General features: G+C 41.1%; 3 protein-coding genes across 6 annotated transcripts; all 3 read right to left on the reverse strand.

Annotated features, from left to right (window-relative positions):
• Positions 1–115: 115 nt before the first annotated feature.
• On the reverse strand, positions 116–3,462 carry LOC137944078 (glutamine synthetase cytosolic isozyme 1-2-like). Of its 3 annotated transcripts, none has more exons than XM_068789593.1 (13): positions 3,386–3,462; positions 3,262–3,301; positions 3,069–3,172; positions 2,852–2,900; positions 2,657–2,763; positions 2,477–2,564; positions 2,232–2,360; positions 1,898–1,972; positions 1,762–1,815; positions 1,420–1,457; positions 1,158–1,317; positions 824–884; positions 116–468 (listed from the first exon to the last, which is right to left on the reverse strand). In XM_068789593.1, the coding sequence occupies exons 1-13, from the start codon at positions 3,457–3,459 to the stop codon at positions 350–352; spliced, it is 1,098 nt and encodes a 365-aa protein (XP_068645694.1). In that variant the 5' UTR covers positions 3,460–3,462; the 3' UTR covers positions 116–349. The 3 variants fall into 3 exon arrangements, with proteins under 3 accessions (XP_068645694.1, XP_068645695.1, XP_068645693.1); XM_068789594.1 differs by having other exon boundaries at positions 2,657–2,787; positions 2,846–2,900; positions 3,386–3,459; XM_068789592.1 differs by lacking the exon at positions 1,158–1,317 and having other exon boundaries at positions 3,386–3,459.
• A 724-nt stretch (positions 3,463–4,186) lies between these two features.
• LOC137944080 (glutamine synthetase nodule isozyme-like) lies at positions 4,187–6,489 on the reverse strand. 2 transcript variants are annotated; one of them, XM_068789596.1, is made up of 13 exons: positions 6,416–6,489; positions 6,282–6,321; positions 6,068–6,171; positions 5,940–5,988; positions 5,758–5,864; positions 5,533–5,620; positions 5,320–5,448; positions 5,081–5,155; positions 4,915–4,968; positions 4,803–4,840; positions 4,545–4,704; positions 4,387–4,447; positions 4,187–4,300 (listed from the first exon to the last, which is right to left on the reverse strand). In XM_068789596.1, the coding sequence occupies exons 1-13, from the start codon at positions 6,487–6,489 to the stop codon at positions 4,206–4,208; spliced, it is 1,074 nt and encodes a 357-aa protein (XP_068645697.1). In that variant the 3' UTR covers positions 4,187–4,205. The 2 variants fall into 2 exon arrangements, with proteins under 2 accessions (XP_068645697.1, XP_068645696.1); XM_068789595.1 differs by having other exon boundaries at positions 5,758–5,868; positions 5,923–5,988.
• A 376-nt stretch (positions 6,490–6,865) lies between these two features.
• LOC137944491 (endoglucanase 5) lies at positions 6,866–9,953 on the reverse strand. Its single transcript, XM_068790176.1, is given in 9 exon segments — positions 6,866–7,278; positions 7,373–7,826; positions 7,912–8,075; positions 8,198–8,321; positions 8,424–8,588; positions 8,695–8,784; positions 8,871–9,071; positions 9,174–9,386; positions 9,756–9,953. Coding segments are annotated over 9 exon segments (1,899 nt in total). The 3' UTR covers positions 6,866–6,988.
• Between the last annotated feature and the right edge of the window lie 768 nt (positions 9,954–10,721).

The following is a 10,721-nucleotide window of genomic DNA, read 5'->3' on the forward strand; positions in this document are numbered from 1 at the left end:
CCAATCTTGAGGGTAGTTCTGGTACATGGTGGGTTGTTTGGTATCATTTTTAAAAATAGAGGAGAGGCAGAGCTTATCTCCTACCATTTGAATGTTAAGGTCATGCCAATGGAAAGTGCAATTGAGGAATTGTCATCAAATACAAAGAGACACAATTTCAACATTAGTTTCTAAGGGGTAGGTGCCATCCAATTTCCAAGTAAATCTGCAAAGGTAGCATCAGCCATGCTACAGTAAAGATCTAGGAAGCCACATTTCTTACGTACAATGATTCTACATTTATGTCTAGAAAGTAACTGCTCATTAATGGAGAAAAAGCTTCTGTTGATGGACGTCTTCTAGATTGCCCTCATCCTTTACTCCCATTTGGCTCCAAACTGGAATTCCAGAGAATGGTTGTCTCTGCCATCATTGATGTGACCAAGTATGGGTCCATGCTTGATGCTGGTCTTCTATCTTCAAAGTAACCTACAAATAGATCAAACAATGGAGTCAGCAATTTCAATTGAGCTCAATGATGGGTAATAGGTTGACAAGCAGGGTGGCAATAAGGTGGTTTAAATAACGAAGCCGTCTTCGTCTGCTTCTTATGAGGATAAGTGAACTCTGTACCCCATGGGTTGAGGGCAGATTAAAAGAAAAACCTGCTTGGGTTCAAGGCAAAGATGGATTTTCCAGAGCCTTTCTTATTTCCTATTTCACTCTGGCTACAGCTAGTGAGTTTGGGGAGTCTAGCTAAGTATGAATTCCTTATCTAGCCTAGAATAACAGTTTGTTATAAAAAAACAAGAAGGAAAGGAAAGCTCAAGAAGAAAGTAATCACCTTTGCCTGCCTTCTCAGTGTCACGACTAATGCGAATAGAAGCATTTCGGTTTGCAATTCCCTGATATTTCAGTTAACTTGAAGTAACTAAAAGAATCGTAAAGTATCAAAAATATTTGGAAAAGATCTACAGGGAAGATTCTAACTTCTGAGCTATGGCAAGAAGCTCAATAGTTAATAGCAACAGAAAATTCTTTACAGAGTCATTTGGTAAAGCATCACTTCTGGAGTGCTATTATGGCATGATGATGATATGTGTTTTCTTTCCATGGTTTAAACTCTGGACAAAGGTCCAGAGAGGATGAGATAGATTTACTGAATTCTGAATCCTTACCCATGAAAAAGTGTCAATATGAGCAGTTTCATGGAGCCCAGTTAGCCTTTTCTCGTTCCCATCACCATAACCAGAGATATGATCCTTGTGCCACAGTGCCAGCTTCTCTATGGCCTTCTTGATCTCCTTAATTCCTCCTTCGGTTCTCATGGACTTGGTGCTAAGAGAATAATCACAACTCATATTTGAAATAAGCACAACTCCCAGATTTTAATATGTTTTTGTGGGTAATTGAATGTATTTTTCTCATAAAATAACTCACCTAAAGTTTGTGTGAGCACCAGCACCATTCCAATCACCCTGATAAGGTACCAAAAGTTTGTCAGCCTTGTCTGAGTAGCAGTTGCTGTATTTCTACTGTGTCTTTTTCCTTCTTCGTTTATGATTTTGGCAAAAAAATCATACATTTCTAACAAAAACTAGATTTCTTTTCTGTATTTTGAACAGTGTTTATTCAAGAAAATTTCTTCAAAGGAGGAGATTTGCTTAATTACAGCAGCATATATGGAAACTAAGCAAGCATGTTCACTCACTAAATTTTAAAGATCATTAATGGGGGTCAAGTATTTAAATCAAAGTATTTTTCTTGTCTGGATAGACTAACCTGGATTGGTTTTGCATCCAGTGAAAGGATAACACCAGCAACCTCAGTAATTCTCTGTAGAAAACAAAGATTTAATGTTTAAGTATATATGAAAAATTTCAAGAACAATCTAAATCAACAGTTTCTTCCTATTTACCTCAAGTATGTACCGAGCAATCCACAGCTCATCACTGGCAGAAATTCCAAGTGTAGGACCAATTTGAAATTCCCACTGTTTGAAGCATCTCAACAGTTAGTAAGAATTTACAATCAAACAAACAATGAAAACATCAGCAGCAAGTTAAAAGCATGGTGTCCAACTTGAGCGAATCGACTCGCCTCCAATTTAGGCGACAAAGTCACCCTGAGTCCACCGCTTGGACTCAGGCAACCCAACCCAACTCAACCCCACCTGACTTGGAATTTTGAGACTCCTAGTTAGTTCATGGTTAAAACTTAAAAATCATTGAGAAGCAGGGAGAGATCACTACTTGGCCTGGCATAACCTCTGCATTGGTGCCACAAATGTTAATTCCTGCATATAGGCTTGCTTTGTAGTGAGCATCAGAGATGTCTCGACCAAAAGCCTTGTTAGCACCCACTCCACAGTAGTAAGGTCCCTAACAACGCAAAAAACGAGCCTTCGTTAGCTTTAAGCTTTTCACCCAATGAACATCAATTTTTTTTTTTTTTTTTAATCCGAAGAACTGAAATCTCTGATCCTGATATACTGCACCTGGGGACTGGGGTAGCCACCAATGGGCCATCCTAGAGGCCAGTGATGATCCTTCTGAAGGAGAGTGTATTCCTGTTCAATACCAAACCTGGGCAGAACAAACAAGGAATCAGAGCAGTTTCTGGAACAAAACATTAACTGGGAAATGATACAGAAGAAGGTGAGAACTGAGAAGCTTACCAGGGTTCTTCTGCAACAACTGCAGGTTGGCTGAATACCTCGGCGGCATGAAATCTTTTATTGGAGGGGATTGGAACACCTTCAGGACCGTATGTGTCGCACAGAACCTGAAAAATTACCCAGAAGGAAGGCTAACTAGACTAAGCTCCAAAATTTGAATTTCTTCTGCAATGGAGTTCTGGAAATGACATTTACCAAGATATTACTTCCTCGTCTAAAAGGATCCCTGAAGATAGCTTGAGGACTGCAAGAACAAAGTTGACATTAACAAAGTTCACTCTTCACAAAAGGAAAATCTTAAATGCGTTGCAAATAATTTTCTTTCTGGGCGAAATGTTTCCATTTTGTGCAGTTTGAGATACGACAGCAAGGTAAGTAGATCATATTTTTGAACGAAATGGAAGGTTGTCACCATAATATAACTTCGACGCCATGTTTGGAAGCTTGGCCTGTGCTGGTCCCGTCAAATCCCCACTTGGGGATTTCACGAACATCAGAGACCGGCCCTGGGAGCGTCTGCCATAGAAGAAAAATCACCAGATCATGCCAACAAAAGAGAGAAACGCAAAGATGAATGATGGAAAACACCAGCTGGTCTAGCTCACCCTTGCTTTGCTTCTCATCTCTCTTCCAGTTCCTCCAATCCTAGACAAAAAGAAGAGATTTCAGCACAAAGAAACCTCTTAAATGAAGAGAAAGAGATTCAACGGTGAAGTTTTCCAGCGTTACCATATGTACTCTGCTATGATTTTGTCAGTCGAGCCCGAGAGATCGAGGTTGAGGAGATGGCGAAGCAGAGACATGGAAGAAGCAGTTCAGAAAGGGTGTGATGATTTGATTTCACATTTCTGTTCCTACAATTTTCAGTGCCTCCGCTTAATAAGGAGCCAACGAGAGCGTTACGAAGCACCAAACGCCATTGCAGACTTGCAGGTGGCATGCAACCGTTTCGGAAAACACAAAGTGGCAGAAAAATGGCGGCAATCCTTTGTACGGGTACGTCCTCTCCCCTGCAGAAAACGCGTCTGGTACTGAATCGCATTTATCAATGAAAAAAAGGACGCAGTTGGTGGAGATATTTGACTCTTAACCCAACTGAATTCAGAAGACCAGCTTAATGGAATACATGGCGGTTGTTCAAATGCCAGCTTTTGGGGCGAAGAAACTGAAGATTATTAACCTACTCATTTGCTATGATGCATGGCTGGGCATCGATAAGCATCGATAAGCCTCGGAGGTTTCGGTTTCACAGGAAATAGAGCGAAACAATGGCGGAATGAAACAGAGACATCACCATTAATGAAGCTTCAGTAAGCGCAACTGGGTCTTTGCCTACTGAGCTTGTTTGATTTGATTCGTTATTTAATGCAAAACTCTAAACACCGTGCTGAAGAAATATGAATCATACTTTGTGAGATTGCAACGATAAGTGGTAATTGCCACCAATTATTATAAAGTTCAACCTTCGAAGGCGAAACTATAAAAATCAAAATTTACAGAATTCCACTACGAAAAGACAGGGAAATGTGAATCAGCATCTTGACGGTCTCTAAGTAGGCTTCCAGAGAATGGTTGTCTCGGCTATCATGGAAGTGACCACGTAAGGATCCATGTTGGACGCAGGCCTTCTGTCCTCAAAATAGCCTGATTTCCATCAGAAGAAATTTTTAATCAGATCTCCATCAAAGTGATTCCTTTTCCGAAGTGAAGATTAACTGGTTAATGCTTACCTTTCCCTTGCTTCTCAGTGTCGCTGCCAATACGCACAGAAGCTCCCCTGTTTGCTACCCCCTGGAGAGAGATTCATAGCAGAATAATCAGACTGATTTGTTCTGGGAAATTTAATTCTATCAGGCTTTTAACTTCGGTCACAGGAAAATTTTCATACCCAAGAGAAGGTGTTGATATCTGCAGTTTCATGGTGACCGGTTAATCTTCTATCGTTTCCCTCCCCGTATGCCTTAATATGCTCCTTGTGGCGAATACCCAGTTTCTCAATGGCTTTCTTGATCACAGCAAGTCCTCCATCATTTCTCATGGAGTTGGTGCTGATTCAGAAAGAGGAAAAACAAGTCAAGAATTTTTTTTCTTTTGTTAAAGACAGAAATGGCGGAAAACATCCACTAAATCTCTTCAGAACTTTAACCTGTAATTTGTGTGAGCACCAGCGCCATTCCAATCACCCTGATATTCATGGAGGAAAATCATTAGAAAAGCTCTAAAAAAATTAGCACTAGAAAATCGCTTCCTTAACTGACCTGAATTGGCTTGGGATCGAAAGAAAGCTTGGCTCCTGCAATTTCAGTAATCCTCTGATTTGCCAGAAACAAAATAACCCAAATGAGTAATTTTCTAGATCATGAACAGTAGTGACAGAAAAAAAAAAACAAATTTTACGGATCAAAGAAAACTTTTTTTCTTCACCTCCAGAATGTAGCGGGCAATCCACACTTCATCACCCGCAGAGACGCCAACTGCAGGGCCTACTTGGAACTCCCACTGTGAATCCAAAACCATAAAAATTCAGCCAGTTATAATCAGATTAAGAAAACCTTTTCAAGAATGACAAAATATGCCAAGAACAGAAACCAAAGTACAAAATTATATTTTTTGTGCTTGAACCTTAATAAGTGTTCAACAAATACATTAAAGAAGAGAATTACCTGTCCAGGCATAACTTCTCCATTAATCCCACTGATGTTAATCCCAGCATAAAGACAAGCTTTGTAGTGTGCATCAACAATATCTCTTCCATAAGCTTTGTCAGCTCCAATGCCACAGTAATATGGACCCTGCATTAACCTTGATTAAACTTCTCAAATAAAAGAAGAAGATCTCAGATGATGATAATGAATCATAATAAAAATATATGAGACCTGAGGAGCAGGGAAGCCACCAACTGGCCATCCCAGGGGCCAATGCACATCTTTCTGTAGGAGGGTATACTCTTGCTCTATTCCATACCTGTCACGGTTTTTTTGTCATTAAAAAAAGAAAAATTAAAGACCCTTTTTTTATTTTTAAGCTTTTTTCATTAATTTTATTAATTATAGCTTCAAAGGGGGCAATATGGGAATTTCAAGCCTGTAATTTGCACACACCAGGGCTCTTCAGCAACAACATCCGGATGGTTGAAGATCTTCTGAGCTCCAAACCTTTTATTAGTAGGGATTGGATCACCTGCTGACGTATAAGCATCGCACATAACCTTTCTCACAGAAGAAAAAAAAATTAATCAAGATTAACCGGCAAATAAGATCAACAACCCAAGAAAGATACGTACCAGAATGTTGTTTCCTCTCCTGAAGGGATCCTTGAAGATCGCCTGTGGACTGACAGGAAGAAAAATCAAGTATAAGGAAATGCAGATCCGAAGAAGAAGATGATGAAGAAGAAGGAGAGAAAACTGACTGTAAGATGACTTCACTGTTGTCTCCAGGAGCTTGCATTGTGCTTGATCCGTCAAAGTTCCATTTGGGTATCTCGGACGGCTTAGAAACAGATCCCACTAATGTCTGAGAAACGTAAAACAAATTTTATTTTTGAATCAGAAACAAGAGAAGACGACGACCCCATGAAAGGAAAGAACGACACGAAAGATGAAAACATGAAAACAACCCAGTACCCTCGCTTTGCTTCTCATATCCATGCCAGATCCTCCGATCCTGTAAGCCGAACAAAAAGTAAAAGAAATCGATCATTTTGCAAGAAGAAAAACGACCCAGATGGAGATATAGAACTGGTAAAGAAACGATCTACCATATGTATTCTGCAACGATTTTTTCAGTGGAATCGGCGAGGTTGAGATTGACGAGATCAGTGAGGAGAGACATGTCTGAAACTGGAGACGATCGCCAAGCCTTGTGGAAGAAAACGATGAATGAACGAGTGTTATTAACAAGCACCTGAGCAACTAACCACAGCATTTATTAGTCGAGACTCCGAGGCTTCTGGAGAATAAGTAATCTTCTTCCAGGCACTTCAGGATGAAATCTGGGGCCGTTGGGATTCCATGAATCTTCGGATTGTAAGTGGGATTTTTTCGTTAAGGTCAAATCCTCTGAATTTTTTAAATTATTCTGAACTCCGGTTTTATCTCAATTGAATAAAGATGATGTAATTATGATATTATGAAACAAAAAATTTAAAATAGATTCATGGTTTGAAATTTTAAATAAAATCTAAAAATCAAAATTTGTTTCCATTTGCTTATAAATAATTAAATACAGTTCCAGAAAATTAAAGAAAACAAAAATCAGAACACAGTTCTTGAAGGATTTCAGCCTTCGCTCCTCGAATTCGTTGTCCAGTTTTTGGCGGGAGGAAATCTCGTTACTGGTAGCTGAGAACCGAAACCTTAGCTTGAGGACCACCTTGAACATAAACGAAGCTGCAATCAGAACCAGGCGGCAGGACCTTGATCCATGGAGGGAGCTCATACGCGTTCTTCTCCACAGTCGGAGCTAATCCCCACAAAGAACCAGTCAGGTTCTCGAACGCTAACTTCAGCTTCTTGATGGGCTTTCTCGATGCGTTTTTCACGATGACCCGGTGGCGATAATATGTCCTTCCGTGGCTCATCCATGACCCTGTAATCGAGTGAAGAAATACGACTGGAGACTCTGCAACACACGGTTCAGAAAACCCAGATTCAGTTCAGCACCCATGAGTCTGATTTTTATGGAAAAACATGGTATACGAGATTCAATATCTTACTTGTGGTGTCAGGAACAGGTGAGTACTCCTTGACGGCACCTGCAAAAGGTTCAAGAGCTTGAGAAATTGAGCTTCAATGGCGTTACGAGTGAAACCCCTTGATTCAATCGTTTTTATTACCTGAATTCCCTGACAAAGTCTTCAGCTTGGCGAAGAGACCGATGAGGGGGGCATTGCTGGAGAGGGATGGCTCAGTCTGCTCGTAATTCCCTCTCTGATCATTGAACTCGTCTTTCTGGTCAGGACCCCCCACTAGTGCTCCCAGAATCACATTGGGGTTACCATTGTTGAGATTGTACCATTTTTCAAACCCTTCCAGGCATCCGACTGGTGATGGAAGAACAGATTTAGAAGGGATTGATGCGCCGCGGTGGTGGATATGAACTGGGTATTTAGTTCCGTAACCTACCAAGTAGCTCATTGATTTGGGATTTTTGCCCAGAATGTAGTCAGCCTGAAAATTGTTGAAAATGAAAATCGCAGTTAATAACAAACCATAGAAGAGGATTATTGAGGAGATGAGAAGAAAGAGAAGATACCTGAGACTGGGCAAACTTGAGGAGCTCCAGCGAAGGGATTTCAGCTTCTGGGCATCTGAGCTGAGCATTAGCTGCAGAGAGGTACCCAGAGTAGGTTGCCAGAAGAAAAGCAGCAGATGAAACATACTGCATGTTGTTCCACCGATCAACATATAGTAAACCTCCTGCAAATCCAAATCAGGGGAAATCTCTGAAGCCCAGAACCCCATAGCATGATTTTTCACAAAGCAACTGAATATCATAGAATAATCAAATCGTGAGATGGCTGATTTGTGACAGGAAATACCTGGAGACATGCCCACATTGTACCCATTATTCTTCTGCAGGCAGGCACAGAGGAAGAACTCAGCTTTTGCCTGGTATTGCTTTATAGTGGAAGCATAGGATCCACATTCCCCATCCATCAACATCTGAAAATGGAGATTTTTCCATCAGACACGAATATCCTGAAAAAGGCTTTCAGAACTCTTGACTGCTGCTACAAGTGAAAACAAGAGAGCAAATTCACCTACTTTTGATAGAAGAACCTGCAGGCCTGCATATTTGTTGTCCCATGAGAATTCTCTCACTGCCCATCCAGTCCCACCCAGAGAGACGGCGTTATCAACAACGTATTTCAGGTAATTTTCATCCTTTGTTGCTCGGAAAAGCCAAGCGGCTGCCCATAACAGCTCGTCCTTCACCAAAGACCAGTAACTTCAAATGAGCGGAAAAAATGCTTCCATTTTATTAAACCAGCAGTTCAATTTGCGGAAGAAAATGGAGATTCCAATATATACTCACTGAGTAGCCGGTTGAAGAAGGATAATACTCTCGAGCAACAGTGATGGAATCATCGTAACGACCTCGGAATGTGTCAGCAAAAGAGAACAACTGCAACAAGAACAACCCATGAAAAAATTTATTCGAGATGTTTGTTACGGAGAAGCCATGAAACTGAAATTCGACTTCTTTTTTACTTGTTTCGCATGTAGCAGGAGTAACTGCGAGTACTTGGAGTCATAGTCTCTAAACGCCATGGAAGCTGCAGCCATGGCGGCGGCAGTCTCAGCGGCTAGGTCGGACCCTGGCCGATCCTGAGTGATCTTGTAAGCAGTCCTCGGAGTTGTCATATCTTCCGCTCGCTCCCAGCAATAGTGATCAGAATCACCCTCACCCACCTGCATTCGTTCATTGAACTCAACCCATGAATTCAATCTCTTACAAGTTACACCCAGAAATCTTCACAAAATAGATCTTTCGTTTCCGATCTGTTCCATTACCTGACCCCATAAGACGTTGGGCTGCGAGTGAGCTTTGATGAAGTAATCCGTTCCCCATTTAATGGCGTCTAGTGCATGTTGCAGCTGGTTGGAAGAAGCGATTTCTTTGCCGAAATCCACACAGCTCCATGAAAGCATCGTCGTTGCGAAAGCCATCGGTAACCCGAACTTGACATGGTCGCCGGAGTCGTAGTAGCCGCCGACCAGGTCTACCTGATAAAAAAACAGATCACCCAATTCTCATTTCCATTAAACCTCTACAGCTCAATCTTTCCAGCTGAGAATTCTGCCCAGAGCACTGAAATTCCTTCATATTCTTAGATTTTGGAGGTGTCAATGAGATTTATAGTATAGTAATCAATATTTTTAATATTTTTTAGCTGGCTCTGTTCATTTAATCCCAAATCGGATCCAAATCAATTGATTAGCGAGTCAATTTAACTGGTCCAAAAACCATGTTTAGAACTTGAAACTGAAAACCGTATAAGAGTCGATGTGTGATCAACATGAATGGATAATATATCTTAAGCTAAGATGCAACTCATAAACCCCGAGATATGAAGATGGAAAAAAGAGACTCACTCCTAGAGGAAAACCATCTCTGAGGCCGGAATTCCCTCGCCACTTGACCCGCTGATTGGCAGGCAGCTTGCCAGAACGCTGCGCCTCGAAGAACATCAAACTCTTCTCAAGAGCATCTCCATAATCGAACCCCTTTACAGAGCTGATCAGACCAACCAGAAGGGCTAGAAGAAAGCACGACCTCATGAACCTCCTCATGACTCTTTCTCCGCAGTCACCTGGTTCTCAATTCTCAGCCGAAGCAATTTGTCTTTATAGGAGAGACGAAGAGATGTCTAAGAACATTTGAGGTTCCTATAATGGAGAGGATTTCAGACGATTCAAATAATAAAAAAATGAAGGGGAGATGGTAGGGTGCACGTTCGTTATGTAAACACGAAGAGTACAGGCATGCACGTCCGAGGAAATGAATAATGAGCTTCGACAATGATCAAAGCTCCGTAAGAACTGCAAGCCATGAACATTGTGTTTCTGTGTGATCTGAGGGGATGCATTTGAAAGAAGAAAGGAAAAAGTATGAAGGATCAGCTGAGGAATCCCTGTTTCTTACAAGTTCGTGAATTGTTTTCTATTTGTTTTCTTGATGTTTTATAAAAAATCTCCACACAGAATATTTTATCTGTTTCTTAGTTTTAAATTTCTAGAGAAAAACCTGCCGATTCAGTCCGATCATCTCGTAATACGCATAGGAAAAATTTTCTCTCCTTTGTACGAAGGGGGGAAGGGACGATGGCAGGGAGGGCCGCCTCCGCCTCCGCCTCCGCCATCGCCTCCCTCCCCCTCTGAAATTGGAGAGGGAGAGGGAGGTGGTGGGCGGTAAATGGATCCAACCACCGTAATGGTCGATGACGGAATCAAAATTTATAGCAATGGTAAAAACTAAAACCCTCGTAAATCCTAAATTTAATCATATAAAATATTATAAAAATAAATTTGAGTAGTTCCTGGAGATATATGCTTCCAAAT

The sequence above is a fragment of the Aristolochia californica genome, unplaced genomic scaffold (genome assembly GCF_029961685.1).
Source record: "Aristolochia californica isolate CCGP_79_NKW_82.1479 unplaced genomic scaffold, dmAriCali1.0.hap1 SCAF_11, whole genome shotgun sequence".
NCBI classification, from domain to species: domain Eukaryota; kingdom Viridiplantae; phylum Streptophyta; class Magnoliopsida; order Piperales; family Aristolochiaceae; genus Aristolochia; species Aristolochia californica.

Coding starts and splice junctions, on each gene's coding strand:
- LOC137944078 (XM_068789594.1), bottom strand. CDS start 3,459: ATGTCTCTGCTTCGCCATCTCCTCAACCTCGATCTCTCGGGCTCGACT. Junction 1,458..1,761: donor TGGATGCAAAACCAATCCAG/GTTAGTCTATCC, acceptor GTACCTTATCAG/GGTGATTGGAATGGTGCTGG. Junction 469..823: donor CACTGAGAAGGCAGGCAAAG/GTGATTACTTTC, acceptor ATCTATTTGTAG/GTTACTTTGAAGATAGAAGA.
- LOC137944080 (XM_068789595.1), bottom strand. CDS start 6,489: ATGTCTCTCCTCACTGATCTCGTCAATCTCAACCTCGCCGATTCCACT. Junction 5,621..5,757: donor GTTGTTGCTGAAGAGCCCTG/GTGTGTGCAAAT, acceptor AAACCGTGACAG/GTATGGAATAGAGCAAGAGT. Junction 5,449..5,532: donor GTGGCTTCCCTGCTCCTCAG/GTCTCATATATT, acceptor AGGTTAATGCAG/GGTCCATATTACTGTGGCAT.